Raw genomic sequence first — 14974 nt, forward strand, 5'->3', positions numbered from 1 at the left:
GCGGATGTTGGCAATTTGATCCTCTGATTCCTCTGCCTTTTCTGAAACCAGACTGAACATCTGGAAGTTCACAGTTCACGTATTGCTGAAGCTCAGAATGTAACTAGGTCTGGAGATAAGTCCTTTGAAGAGGTGATTATGTTAAAATGAGATTTTAAAAGCCAGCTTAAAGCTCAACATTCAAAAAACTAAAATCATGGCATCTGGTCCCATCACTTCATGGCAAATAAATGGGGAAACAATGGAAATAGTGACAGATTTTATTTTCTTGGGCTCCAAAATCACCACAGATGATGACTGCGATCATGAAGTTAAAAGATGCTTGTTCTTTGAAAGAAGAGCTATGTAAACCTAGACAGCATATTAAAAAACAGAGACATCACTTTGCTGACAAAGATCTGTATAGTCAAAGCTATAGATTTCCCAGTAGTCATGTGCAGATGTGAGAGTTAGATCATAAAGAAGGCTGAGCGCTGAAGAATTGCTGCCTTTGAAATGTGGTGTTGGAGAAGACTCTTTGGGAGTCCCTTGGACTGGAAAGAGATCAAACCAGTCAATCCTAAAGGAAATCAGTCCTGAATATTCATTGGAAAGACTGATTCTGAAGTTGAAGCTCTAATACTTTGGCCATCTGATGTGATGAGCTGACTCATTGGAAAAGACCCTGATTCTGGGAAAGATTGAAGGCGGGAGGAAAGGGGGATGACAAAGGAAGAGATGGTTGGATGACATCACTGACTCAATGGACATGAGTTTGAACAAGCTCCGGGAGATAGTGAAGGACAAGGGGAGCCTGGTATGCTGCAGCCCATGGGGTTGCAAAGAGTCGGACATGACTGAGCAACTGAACAACAACAAAAATGGGTTCTAATCCAAGCATACTTATGAAAAGAGGAGATTAAGTAAGACACATGGAGAGACACCAGGGAGAAAAGGCCATGTGAGGACACAATGAGAATGATCCATCTGCTAACCAAGGAGAGAGGCCTCAGGAGATAAGAAACCCACTGACACCTTGATCTTGAACTTCCAGCCTCCAAAATTGTGGCAAATTAAATTACTGTTGTTTAAGACATCCAGACTGTGGCATTTTGTTATGGACGCCTTAGCAAACTAACATATCCCCCTAAATTAGACATTCCTCTCCCAAGTTTCCTTAGAGGCTTTTACACAGCTCCATGCTGGCCTTATCACCTAATATGGTCCTGGTTTTGCATGCTCATCCCATTACTGTTTCTGAAAAACTGAGTTTCTATTAAACAAAACAAAACATGATCTGAATGACTATTTCTGAAAATGAGATTGAAGAAGAGGATTACTCTTTGGAGAATTAAGTGAAAGGTTCATGGATTGCAGACCAGTTTGAACCCAAGGGTAACCTACAGAAATGCTAAACATCAGAAACTACAGTACTTGAAACATTCTCTTGACATAAAAGTTTAAAAGAGTAGAAACAAAGGAGGATAGAGGAAGAGAAAACAGAGTAACAACCTATGTGTACTTGGATTCATGTCAAACTGGGTCAGGCTGAATTGGGTGATGAAACAGTATGTATAAACCTAGCAGTCTCCCAGTGGTTTTTACCCTGAAGTGTGTGTGTGAGTGAGTATGTGAGTATATGAGCGTGTGTGTGTATGTGTGTGTGTATTGCATGTTAGCTTAGTAAAAGTGGTGAATATTTCAACACTGTAGTCAGGCTATTCAGATTTAATCCCCAGCTCTACCTTTTATTAGCTTAAAATGTCTTAGCCTCAATGTCCTCATCTGTAACATGGGAATGATGGTGATTATACTAGCTATTACATAGAGTTGTTGTGAAGGTTAAATGACGTCTTTAATGTAAAGGACAGGGACTTCGCTGGTGGTCTAGTAGTTAAGATTCTGTGCTTCCACTCTAGGTGTATGGTTTCGATCCCTGGTTTGGGGAAATTCCACATGTCATGCAGTGCAGCAAAAGAAAGGGCTGCATCTCATGTGAAGGATGAACCTAGTAAGCATTTAATAAATGTTAGTTGTTGCTATGATAAACTATCTGAACTCTATTCAGTTGAGTATATGTAGTGTGAAGTACACGGTTAGAAGAGAAACCCTCTCATGCTACAGGAAGTGGTAGAAAGAATTTGGCAGCACACAGATGTCAGATGACCTTATGTTTTGGACTGACCTGAGTCTACTTCCTCATGAGTATGCTTTGGTAGACCATAATTTTAAAGTCTTTTTCACCTGGGTTTATTACCACTAATGACTCAGACAAAAATGCAGTCTATTTATTGAAATTTTTGCTTGATAATAGCACAAGTCCAGTGTTCTTGCCTGGAGAATCCCAGGGACGGGGGAGCCTGGTGGGCTGCCGTCCATGGAGTCGCACAGAGTCAGACACGACTGAAGCGACTTAGCAGCAGCAGCAGCAGCAGCACAAGTCCAGACAAGAAATATGACCTCATATAAGAATTTCCATTTACTAGTGTTTTCTCGAGCATGATTCTAAGGATACAACCAGTTTGGGGATAATCTATGGCATCCTCCCCGTAACCTATATTCAGATTTGGAAAGGGACCTATTTGGCACATTACAGTGATTATAAAGGTACAACTTTCCTGGAAAAACCCTCAGTGGGTAAGGTAACAACATTTGTGCCAAACATGCAAATGCATAGGAGTCTAACTCTTTCAAGCATTTAAACAGCAACTCTGAAGAATGTGCAAGACTTATTTCCCTTCTTGAATAAGACTGTCCCAGTTTCAAGTCTCCAAGTTAAATGCACAGTGGATGGTTGCCCAGGTGACAGTCCGTAAACTAAACAGTCTCTGCAGCTAACTGAAGAGTTTGTACACACAGAACCAGTTGTAATTATCTTTTTATTTTACAAGTACTTGGAGCTGTGAAACATTGGAAAATAATCAAAGAAAAAAATCTATATGCTGCTTCTAAATGGATCCCTTGCTGAAGTGTGGGTTGACAGCTGTTTTTAGAAATCAGTGCCTTGATGAATTAGGATGATGTTGACTGCTGTTTGTCTTGGTGTCTCAACTGTGTACCAACTTCCTCAGCAAAACACAGAACAGGTAAGCCGAATCTCCACTTTTCACCACATTTTATGTTGCAACTTTTTTTTCTCCCCAGGGATGTCCCAGTGGAGGAACATTAGGTAAACTGATAGAGGAAACTATATCCAAATCTCAAATTATTATATCCTCAGAGTTCTTGGAATAAGCTATTTTTGACTTTTCAAGTATTGAGATAATCCCTTCTAATACTTTATAAAAATGACTCTACACCATAGGCTAACTGCATAAGGATAAAAAAGTATACAAAAATACTTGTGTTCATTGAATTATACCCAGGAACAACCTTTTATTTTAGTTTAATCACCTGTATATCTGTTAATTTTATTTGGTATAAACCTTGAACTACTCGGTATTGTATGTATCCTCAGTCATATTTTCTCAACACGAAAGGGGATTCTCATTATTTTAAGTCTTAATTACATAAGACTCCAAATCAAATGTATATTATAATAAAAGATTTTGTTTTACAGGTAGGTTAACCATGCATATAATTAAAAATAAAAAATGAAAAACTGGGCTTCGACAGATGCTACGCCAGAAATCCCTGTGGAGTGAAATGTTATTGCTTAAAAATATCATCAGTCCTAACAATCCTAAAAGAAAAATTGAGAAAAGCTTCTTTATAAAAAAATTTGAGCTGTGAATGTACAGAGTGAAGGTCAGAAGAGGAAATGGAACTCACTAATAAAAAGCAAAGTGGGTCTGTCCATGATAATTGAAAGAGCACTGCTATATGTTGATTCAATCATCCTTTTCCTTCAGTCACAACTGAGAGTGCAATGGTAGACGATGAAATTAAGACCACACTGCCCAGTATTATAGTGATTTGACTTGATAACTCTCAGACTGCAGTTGGCTTAAATCTTAATTTTATTTTTTATTTATGAGATAAATTCTACTCTCACTTAAGAGCTTAACTACAATCCCATAACATATATTGTCATTTCATTGCTAGATGCGATAACCTGGGGAAAAAATACCTTTGAGGTTTTATTTCCACTTCATCAGTTAGCTGGTGATATAAATATGTATTTCTTATCTAGTTGTTATTTGAATATCTAATTTTCAGCTTTATTGAAGGACAGGTTTTAATTAACTTTTGTTTCTGAATGCATTTCTTTTAACTGAAATGATACTGCAAATATTGTTTCAGTAATAAGTATATTAAGTGCAACTTGCAAAGCAGTTTGCTGGAACAAACATATATATGGGTTTCGAATTTTTCTGTGGCTTGATTTTGAGGGTATCATTTGCTCATCAGCTTTTTTTTAAAATTCCAAGTACCCTGCTTATTCAATGTTAATGATTAGGATAATGATGCTTAAGTGACAGCAATCAACCAAATGCCTGCTTTATTTAGAAGAACTGAAAGGAAACTGACAGGCACTGCTGGTGGAAGTGGAAATTGGTATAGCCACTGTGGAAAATAATCCAGTAGTATCAGTGAAATTAAATATACTCAAACCATTCACCTCAGAGGAACACAGGCGCAGTGCATAATAAGGCCTAAACAGGGCTACTTATCACAGCGTTGCTTGTGGAGTGGGAAGTTGGAGGCCACTTAGATGTCCATTACCAAGGGAAGAGACACTGAATATGATCCTTACTATTCAGCTGTTAGAAACAAACAACCAGAGGTACACATAAGTGTAAGGCTAAAGCTTAAGAACAACACGTCAAGTTAAAAAATAAGTAACAAGATTTAGTACTTTATGGTTTGTGAAATTTAAAATATGCCCACACACATAACAGCACCATTCGCCTTGCAAAGATACATACATATCTGAGGATACCGCTTGGGCACGTTAGACTGGGCTCCTGTGAGGCAGAGAGGAGAGGCAGAACGGAGCAGAGATGAAGGTGGAAAAACATGAAACGAGAAAGGTCAGACATGGCCCAATACTGCTAATTAGGATTATGATTAACTCACATCCCTTTAAGGTCCAACAAGGAAATGAAAATAGGCCTATTTTACAAATGTTCCTATATATGCTAGTTGAGTTAAATGTTTTGGGCCCTCCTGCTCTCATCTCTCCAGCATGAGATCCCGTTTTATTTATGCCTATGTCTAGTTTTCCTCATCTGTAAAATACGGGTAACAGTGCTACTGTTCTGATGGTGGTGTTTGAAATGTAAAAGTAAAATATATGCAAAGCATTTAGAAGAGAATATGGCATGTGGATCTTCCCTGTAGCTCATATGGTAAAGAACCTGCCTGCAATGCAGGAGACCCAAGCTCGATCCCTGGGTTGGTAAGATCCTTTGGAGAAGGGAATGGCAATCCACTCCAGTATTTTTGCCTGGATAATCCCATGGACAGAGGAGCCTGGTGGGCTACAGTTCGTGGGGTCGCAAAGAGTCGGACACAATTGAGCGACTAACACTACTACTACTATAGCATGTGGTAAGCATTCAATAAATGTTGGAGATTATTGCTGATATATTATCCTTAGTATGTAACATCACTTTGAGAAAAAGTAGAAGAAAACTTGAGAAACTGCTTCTCTATTTCCATGTATTATTTATCAGAAACTTGGAGGAAAAGCTAGTATTTATCCTAAGAACTTTAAATCAAAAGGAATAAGTGGTAATAATAAATGTCAACTAGAAAATAAAGTGAATTGCAAAGAAAATTGTGGGTTGTATTCAGATTACTAGGTCAGTGTTTCCAAACTGGTCTAATATTAGGAATCACCTGAAAGCTTGAGCAAAAAAGGTATGTACTAGAGACAGTAAAAAGATAAATGGTTGCCAGGGATTAGGAAGGAGGGTAGCTTGAATAGGTGAGATAAAAAATAGTGAAACTACTGTATACTATAATGGTAGATACATGTCATTGTATATTTGTCCAAACTCCTAGAATGTACCACACGAAGACTGAACCCTAATGTAAATTCTGGACTCTAGGTAATAATGATACATCAATGCAGGTTCATCAAGTATAACAAAGGTGCTACTCTGGTGCTGAATGTTCATGGTGGGGTGTGTGTGTGTGTGTGTGTGTGTGTGTGTGTTGTGAGTGGTTGGAGGGTCAAGAAGACATATGGGAAACTCACTGTGGTTTCCACTTAATTTTGTTGTGAGGTTGAACTACTCTAAAATATAAAGTCTATTTTAAAATAAACTATTAAATTTTTTTAATTAAAAAAATGAAGAGAGTCCCCTGCTTCATTTCAGACCTACCCAGTCAAAAGGAACCTACGAACCTATTTATAAACCAGTGGACAGTATAATTCTTATATTCAAGCTAGTTTAGGAAACTGCACTAAGCTAAGGGCACATTTTTTTTTTTAATCGAAGGAGACAAGACGCTCTTCTTACGTGCTGTGCTGTCTCTGTTGCTGGCCTCATCTCTTACCATTCTGTAAAAGCAAATGCCTGCCTCTCCCAACATCAAGTCTTCCCTGATTGCCCAATAATATCCTCTTGGACTCATGTTTCATTTTCTATGGCCAATAAGTCACATTCCTGTTAAGTTTTACTTTCAAAATTTTGTTTCTTCCTTTCCGTTCTTTGTCACAGGAATCTTACTAAAGTTACTATGTTCCTACACCACTACTGTGTGTAAAATAGCTAGGTAACAGGAAGTTGTTTGGGTAGCACAGTGGTAAAGAATCTGCTTGCTAATGCAGGAGATGAAGAGACCTGGGTATGATCCCTGGGTCCTGAAGATCCCCAGAAGGAGGAAATGGCAACCCACTCCACTATTCTTGCCTGGTAAATTCCATGCACAGAGGAGCCTGGTGGGTTATAGTACATAGGGTGGCAAAGAGTCAGACATGATTGAGCACAGCAGCAGCAGTAGGAAGCTGCTCACAGGGAGCTCAGCTTAGTGTTTTGTGATGACCTAGAGGGTGGGATAGGGGCTGGGAGGGAGGCTTAAGAGGGAAAGGATATACATGTGTGTGTATATATATATATATATATATATATATATATATATATATATATAGTTAGCTGATTCACTTTGTTGTATAGCAGAGACAAACACAACATTGTAAAGCAATTATACTCCAATTTTTTTTTTTTTAAAGAACCATGTTCCTAAAAAGCACTACTCAAAATATTCCATGGGCTTCCCAACCTGTTGAGAAGTAAAAGAGTAAATTCCCACTGGACCACTTTCTCTTCATTGTTTCTAGGTACAGACTTTTGGTCATACTCTTTTCCTGGTCAAAACTACTCTTTCTCCTTTATTCTGGTTTTCCAGTTATTATTAATACCCTTCTTTCCACATCATATTCCAGTCCACATGGCCATTCCATTTCTCCATTATTTGTTGTTTTTGACACTTAAAAAATTTTTATCTTAACGATTTTAGGCTATGTTGTATTGTGCAGGTCAGTAAAAGTTCTTGAAGGATGTATGCTGCTGCTAAGTATCCCTTTTAAACGAATGGATAAATTTCTCAAATTGAATTATTTTTGGGGTGAAGTACATGAACTCTTTGAGAAAGAGAGAAGACTGAAGTAGTCTGGCCCATGAATGCTGAAGGCAGTTAAATATTTAGGACATTGAGGACCAATTCTAGACATTTCCTTATTTATTTTTCTTAGCTTTTCACTATAAAGTTGCGCTATGAAATGCCTTTTGTTCTTTTTATTTGTACTAGATATCAGTGCATTGTAAGTAAATTGCCCACTCAATGAAATAGCCGGTGCTTACAGACAATGACAATGGTGTCAGAATTTGAAGCTGGAAAATAGAATCTGAAAAAAAGATTTTGTGCTATTTCCAATAGTAAGAGGCTCCACCAGGAGGTCGTTAGTGACTCCAGAAATTGCAATTTAAGAGATATTTCAATGATTTGGAAATCTGAGATGGGATATTTAAAATTAGGGCTTTCCTGGAAAATCTAGATTGGTATTAACCATGTTCTTTTATGACTCACACTGTGCTAGAATTATGGAGGACACACAAACCTATGACATGTAATTTCCCTGCTATTGAAGAGTTGACAGTATTATTGGGAAGACAGGGGCTCTAACAAAGAAAGTAATTACAGGAGTTTTAATAAACAACACTAAAGAAAATAAAATTCTATAATAATTTTCACCAATAGAATGTGCCAATGCTTTGTATATAGCATTTCAGATCCTCACCAACCATTTGAAGGGGGATTATCATTTCCATATTGGAAGATGAGAAAAGGAAGTTCAGAAAAGTTGAGTGACATGCCCAAAGTCACAGTGTGGAGGTGGGATTTGAGCCCAGGTTCTCTCAAACTCCAAAGCCTGTACTCTTTCCATTCTGGTGTTGACCCATCCTTTCTTCTTCTGTACCACAACAGATCTGCAAAGTGACAGTGAAATTATTATTGTTCCTAATTTAAAATATGTATGCAAAATTTTTTTAATGTATGCAAAGAACCAAGACTGACAGTTTTCCTCTTTTTCAAAATTGTCTTTAAATCTGTTATAATATTTCACACATTAAAAAAAAGAACAGGTGACATTAAAGATAGAATATGTTACATTTAAACCACCCACTACTTTGTTGGATCTCATTTAATTGGTTTCTTTCCTCTTGCAGGCAATTACATGGAACTAGCAAGATGAATAAAAATAAACTGATTCATGAATTTCTGGAAGTAGTTTCAAGAGGTGATGTGGAACTCATCTGTGACCATATTGCTAAAGTCCATTCCATCCTTGGAAACCTTGACTTTCAGCATCCAAAGACTGGGAATACACCTCTCATTACTGCAGCAGAAGAAAATCTAACAGAGGTAATAAGTGGTGTACAGGGGCCCTTGGATGGTCTTCTAAGTGAAGGATTCCAAGAATGAAATGGTTAGGAATAGCATAGTCACCTACCTCCAAAAAGGAATATTTGAGAGCACAAAGCAGGGGTGGGGTAGCAGCTGGAGAGAATACTGAGAGACCCTAAATAATCCAGACAGCACCATCTTTATTCATTTATTCACTCAGTCAACAGATACTCCCAAAATACCCAAGGCAATATACCAGACTTCAAGATTCATACCATGGTGGGTGAATCAAATACAGACATCACCCTTGAAGAGCAGCTTATGGTCTAGTGGGATCACATAATGGAGTCTGAATTTTTCCCCTCTTCCCCACAACCCACACCCAGCTCCATCAGTACTTGGAAATTTATCCCCTGGTCCAACAGGTGCACAAAATCCTGAAAGTAGGGGAAGAGGAGTGAATAAATAATGAGACTTAAAGGGGCAGGAAATCGTCCTCTTTGTTGTTATATATCCAGCTTAGCGGGCCTGACACATCTAAGTAATGGATAAATTAATGAATAAATAATTCATTTGTGTCTTATTGATCATTTACAAAATTTTGTATGGGAACTTAAGATTCTTTTAAAGAATGCAAGGATTTTCCTGGCAGTCTAGTGGTTTAGACCTCTGCACTCCAAATGCGAGGGGCGTAGATTCAATCCCTGGTTGGGGAACTGAGATCCTGCATGCCGTACAATGAGGCCTGGAAAAAAAAAAGAATGCAGGTAAAAGTGCGATATGGGCACTTGGAATTGGGGAGGGGCAGCAAAGAGGAGGCTTCAAGGGGAAGAGAAGAAATGAGTGAAAATTCAAGACAAATTTCACCCAACTGCATACCTCAGTGCCTCTACAAGTTCTTGGGGGGCTAAATGGAAGTGGACTGTTAACTCTGCTTGGCCATCTTTGCTTCCTCAATCACCCTCTTTCTTGACTTTATTCTTAGCTCTGTTTCTATATTGACTCCTTTCTATTAACACTTTTAAAACAAGTTATAAAATATAACATATATGCTTTTTTAAAAATAACAATATTTATGTATTTATTTTTGGCTGTGCTGGGTCTTTGTTGCTGGCTTTTCTCTAGTTGCAGTGCAGGGGTTTCTCACTACAGTGGCTTTTCTTGTTCTAGAGCATGGACTCTAGGGTGTGCAGGCTTCAGTAGTTAGAATATGAGGACTCAGCATACATGCTTTTTTTAAAAAAAGGAAAACCATGACGGTAGCACCATTGTGTCTACCATCCAAAACAAAAAACTAAATCATTGCAGTGCCTCAGAAGCCCTCTAAATGCTCATCATGAATTGTGCCCCCACACTTCATAATCTTGAATTTTAGGTATACATAGATATTACACTAATTCCTCCTATATGAGGGTGCTTCCCAGGTGGCGCTAGTGGTAAAGAACCTATCTGCCAATGCAGGAGACATAAGTGACAAGAGTTCCATCCCTGGGTAGGGGAGGTCTCCTGGAGGAGGCCATCACAACCCACTGTAGTATTCTTACCTAAAGAATCCCCATGGACAGAGGAGCCTGGTGGGCTACAGTCCACAGGGTCACAGAATCAGACGCGACTGAAGCGACTTAGCAGGCATGCATGCATACATCTAGAGATAGAAGCCTTAAAAATCACTGTACATTGAATGGCTCAAAGGGCCAATCATGTTATATTTCCCTCTTCATTGTGAATCTTGCCCAAACCTCATTAGCTGAATTCAGATGACTCAGTTCCACCAAGGGACTGGGCAGGATGCTGACTTGGGAATCTGAATCCAAGTGAGCCATGAAAGTTTGAGTCTCTCACCTCCCCAAAGTTCACCAATATTTTAATGTGGGTGGCTGCAAACTTCAATCCCCGTGAGATAGGGCAACTGAGGATGAGGTATAGGTGCAGGGAAGGATTCGGAACATGGTAAGAGAGAGTGGCTCTAGGCCAATAAAAAAGATGCATATACTTTGAATTTCCAGAAACATGCTGCTCAGCCAAATGAACTCCCAGTGTTTTGGGGTCATACAAAGCCTTAGATCAGGTGGCAAGGTCATTATTATTGACACCATCTATTTCCCCTTCAGAGATTCCTTGTCTTCAAGGCCACAGCCATATTGCTTTCTGACTGGATCTGGGGTTTGTAGCCTTTGGCTGACTCAGGCTTAACTTTCACAGCAGGACCTTTTTTAAAAAAAAGGGTTCTACCTTGATCTGAATAATTTGCTGACCCATTGTGACAATAGCATTTTGTAAATTTTCACCCAGTTTTAACATAAAGGCTAGAGAAGTTTTCTGGGGTAGCAGGACTAATCACAAGAATTTGTCTAGATTTCTTTGCATCTGTTTCTCTTTCTTTAGTGGGTAACTATCAGCATTGTAACCCATTTCAGGCCAGGAAAAAACTGAACGAGTGTTAATTCCTCATTTGTGGTTTACCACAAACATTTGTCTGTCTCAAATCCCCCCAAAAGAGCTAGAGCTCCCTTTAAGTAGCTAAAACCCACTGGAAAAAATTCTGAGACTGTTTACCTGTCTTGTTCATTGCTGAAGTCTCAGCACCAAAGTCAGGTCTTGACACACATGAGTCCCTCAATCTGTAAATAAATTAACCCATTAACCGTGAATAAATTAACCCATTACCATTTTGAATAGAGTTTATTCTCTCCCTAAAAATACTTGTGGAAATACCTGAAACATTCAAGAATCTATAAGCCTAAATTTGGGGGTTCTATATTCTAAATTATAGATAACAGTAACAGGAAGATTTCAACATTTTATGTGGGTTTAACATAAAATATTCACAGACTTTTAGTTTAAAAAAAATAGTATCTCCAAACTATCAATATCTTGGAGATTTTTGTCTCTTAAATTTTAAAAAAGGCAAATGGCAGTTGTATGTGCCTATAAGTCACTTCAGTCATGTCCAACTCTTTGCAGCCCTATGGGCTGAAATCTGCCAGGCTCCCCTGTCCATGGGATTCTCCTGGCAAAAATACTGGAGTGGGTTGTCATGCCCTCCTCCAGGGGATCTTCCTGACCTAGAGTTGAACCTGGTGTCTCTTGTACCTCCTATACTGGCAGGCAGATTCTTTACCACTAGAGCCACCATTTTTATGCCTATCTTACTCTCATTTCTTATATCTTGAATCAGAGCTGTGTCCAACTAAATAAGTTTTCTACCCAACTCAGAAGACATGATTGTGAGAATGCTGTGATTTTGCAGGTTGTTGGATTTCTTCTGGAAAAAGGAGCAGATATCACCCTGTGCAATTACAGCAATCAAACCGCAGTCCATGTGGCTAATTGTGAAGTCCAAAGACGACTCTTGGCCATCAATGGAATCCAAGCTCCCCAAATGCAACTTCTGCAAAGCTCATGGCAAGGTGATCTTGAACAGCTTCAACACTTGCTGGTCAGTTAATTAAGTGTTTGCTTCTGTCTTTGGGTGAGTGGGTAAGACTTGAAAAGGGAATGGACTACATATGACTCCTTTTAAAGAAAAATAAGTTCTTTCCAAATGCAGTCCCAGAAAGTTTCAGGCAGGACATATGAGACAGAAACAGGATTAAATGGGACACTTGGGGTGGAAAACAAGATAATAAAAGAACGCAGCAGCAGCCTATTTACACCTTCTTTCTAGCTGGATGGGAGAAGAAGTCATGTAGCACCCCTGAGAAATGATGTCCTCCCAAAGATGCCCCTGAGGAACCACTGTCAACTTGCTCAGAGGTGTTCCCTTGACATCACTGCCATTTGTACAATTGCTGTTTAGATCCCTTCGGACCATCTGCAGTTATTATCTTTATCCTGAAAAGGGAATCAGAGAGACTATGCTTTGCATAATATTTAGCCGGGATGAAAGTGAAGAGAATACATTTTTCAAAATGCTGTCTTTTTAGGGTATTGATCTTCTTCTTATTTAGATTTTTCTGCCCATAGAGACTCTTTTCCAAAGTAACTTGAGAAACCACATGCATAAGCAAGGACATTCATTATTGGCGAACAGGCTCTTGGCATTTACCTTCCGAGGTACTGTCAGACCACATGACCTTCCATCTGAAAGAAAATCAATTGCTGCTAGGAAACAGTTTCTTCTATTCCCTTATGGTAGAGACACAAACAGATAAAGAAGTGAAAGATATTCTGGTCACCTAGAGTTCAGGGAAATGGACAACAAAATCCAAAGGACTCTAAATTCTTCTATTGTGCTAAATGATAGTCTAAAATTGCCATACATCATAAAGTGAGGCTTAGAAATGTTTTTGGAAGACTTTGAATTTCATTTTAATGGCATTTTGACAATCGTTGTTGTAATTCAATGTCTTTTTTTCATAACCATAGTTTTCACTTCTAAAGATAAGCCTCCAAGTTTTAAAAACATATACCTATAACTGGATCCAGAGCTTAATCAACAGATGTTCAACTAATGTGCTATTGCAAAACTATTCTCAGCTCAAAGCTTTTATGCTGGTTCTAACTAATAATAAACATTGATATAAGAGGTGATGTCTTTTCAGAGAATGAAAAAAAAAACCACTAACTAATTAATTCCTACAGCACCCCTCTGAGGTAATATCGTTACCTCTAGTCTGTCCCTGGAGAAACTGAGGTAGATGCTGACTATATTGACATGGCATAAAGTGAAATACAGATGGAAATTCGTGAGTTACTTTGACCTGTAAAATAAACAATTCAGATAATTTGGCCTTCCAGTAGCTTCTCAGCTTTGAATTTTCCGAATTAAATTTTACTGAAACAACAAATAGCATATATATATATCCACCTCCATTTGACTGTATAAATCCTGTTCGATAACTTATCTTATAATTGTAAACCATTCATTCACTCCACAGATGTTTTCTGAGCATGTGTCAGACACTCTGCTCAGTGCTTTTCATTTTCTAACTCCAGTCATCCAAACAATCATGTAAGAAAGGGCCTGAAGACCCTGAAGTTCAGGGAAAAAGGTTGCCAGATTTTGCAAATGAAAATACAGGACACTCATTTAAAAAGCTGAATTTCGAGTAAATACAAACTGTTTGGTATTTAACTAGCTGTCCCTCATTTCATCTGGGTGATTTTATCAACTTTTAACAGAATGTCCTTGATATAACCTTGTTAGGGAGGTTAAATAACCAATTTAAGGAGGTCAAATTAAAACACCAATCTGTCTGTCTCAGGTTTCTGTTCAGGCGATGAAAATGTGAAGATTAGTATTAACGGACATGCAGTAAAGACATAATAAACAATTAAAGCTTCATGTTTTTAAAGGCATCTGAAGAGTTCCTGGATATAAATTTCCCAAACCAACATGGCCTGACCGCTCTGATGCTGGCTGTGAGAGATGTGGACCTGTTTGAAAGGCTTGATATGTTAACGCTCTATAGACCCGCAGAGGTTCTCTCTGAGCTTCTCAGGCATCATGCGTGAGTATCATGTGGTTAGCCACTACCCATGGAAGGGCGTCTCTGCCATTGTTACTTACAAAGTCATTTGCAAACCTAGATATATAGATTGTTTATTTGTATATGTATACTGTTTATTTGTATATGTATATGTATATGTGCTCACTCGCATCTGACTGTTTGTGACCCCATGGACTATAGCTCACAAGGTTCCTCTGTCCATGGGATTTTCCAGGAAAAAATACTGCAGTGGACTGCCATTTCCTACTCCAAGGGATCTTCCTGACCCAGGAATCAAACCTGTGTCTCTTGTATGTGGATTCTTTACCACTGTGCCACCTAGGAAGCCCCTTATGCATGTATATATATAGCGTATATTATAAAATACTGTATGTATACAAAGATAAATATAATGTATATAAATATATATATGAAATGCCCATGCATATTCATAAATGGGACTTCAAAGTTGCAAAGTGATGTACAGATATTAGAGGTTGCTATCTATTATTTTTATTATATTGGCCTTTTATTTTATTTGTTTAAATACTTCCTCTTTGGTTGTTTCTGAGGCTGTCAAATAATTCTTGAGTATGTAACTCCTTACCCCAAAAAGGTTATTAATTATTCCAGAAAGCATTGTCAATTATCAAAAATAAATTATAGTAGTGATTTCCAGTTATCTGAAAATTACATGTTGGGAATTCCTGGCAGGCCAGTGGTTAAAACTCCAAGCTTCCAGCGCCAGGGGCCAGGGTTCAATC

At 38.4% G+C, this 14974-nt stretch overlaps 1 protein-coding gene across 1 annotated transcript in view; it reads left to right on the forward strand.

Annotated features, from left to right (window-relative positions):
- The first annotated feature begins 2802 nt into the window (after window positions 1-2802).
- MAP3K19 (mitogen-activated protein kinase kinase kinase 19) overlaps window positions 2803-14974 on the forward strand; it is a 71756-nt gene continuing 59584 nt past the window's right edge. Inside the window, 4 exon segments of the mRNA XM_004004734.6 lie at window positions 2803-3065; window positions 8601-8796; window positions 12029-12217; window positions 14077-14231. Coding sequence (XP_004004783.4) covers window positions 8623-8796; window positions 12029-12217; window positions 14077-14231 — 518 coding nt within the window. The 5' untranslated portion in view covers window positions 2803-3065; window positions 8601-8622.

The sequence above is a fragment of the Ovis aries genome, chromosome 2, assembly GCF_016772045.2.
Source record: "Ovis aries strain OAR_USU_Benz2616 breed Rambouillet chromosome 2, ARS-UI_Ramb_v3.0, whole genome shotgun sequence".
Classification (NCBI taxonomy): domain Eukaryota; kingdom Metazoa; phylum Chordata; class Mammalia; order Artiodactyla; family Bovidae; genus Ovis; species Ovis aries.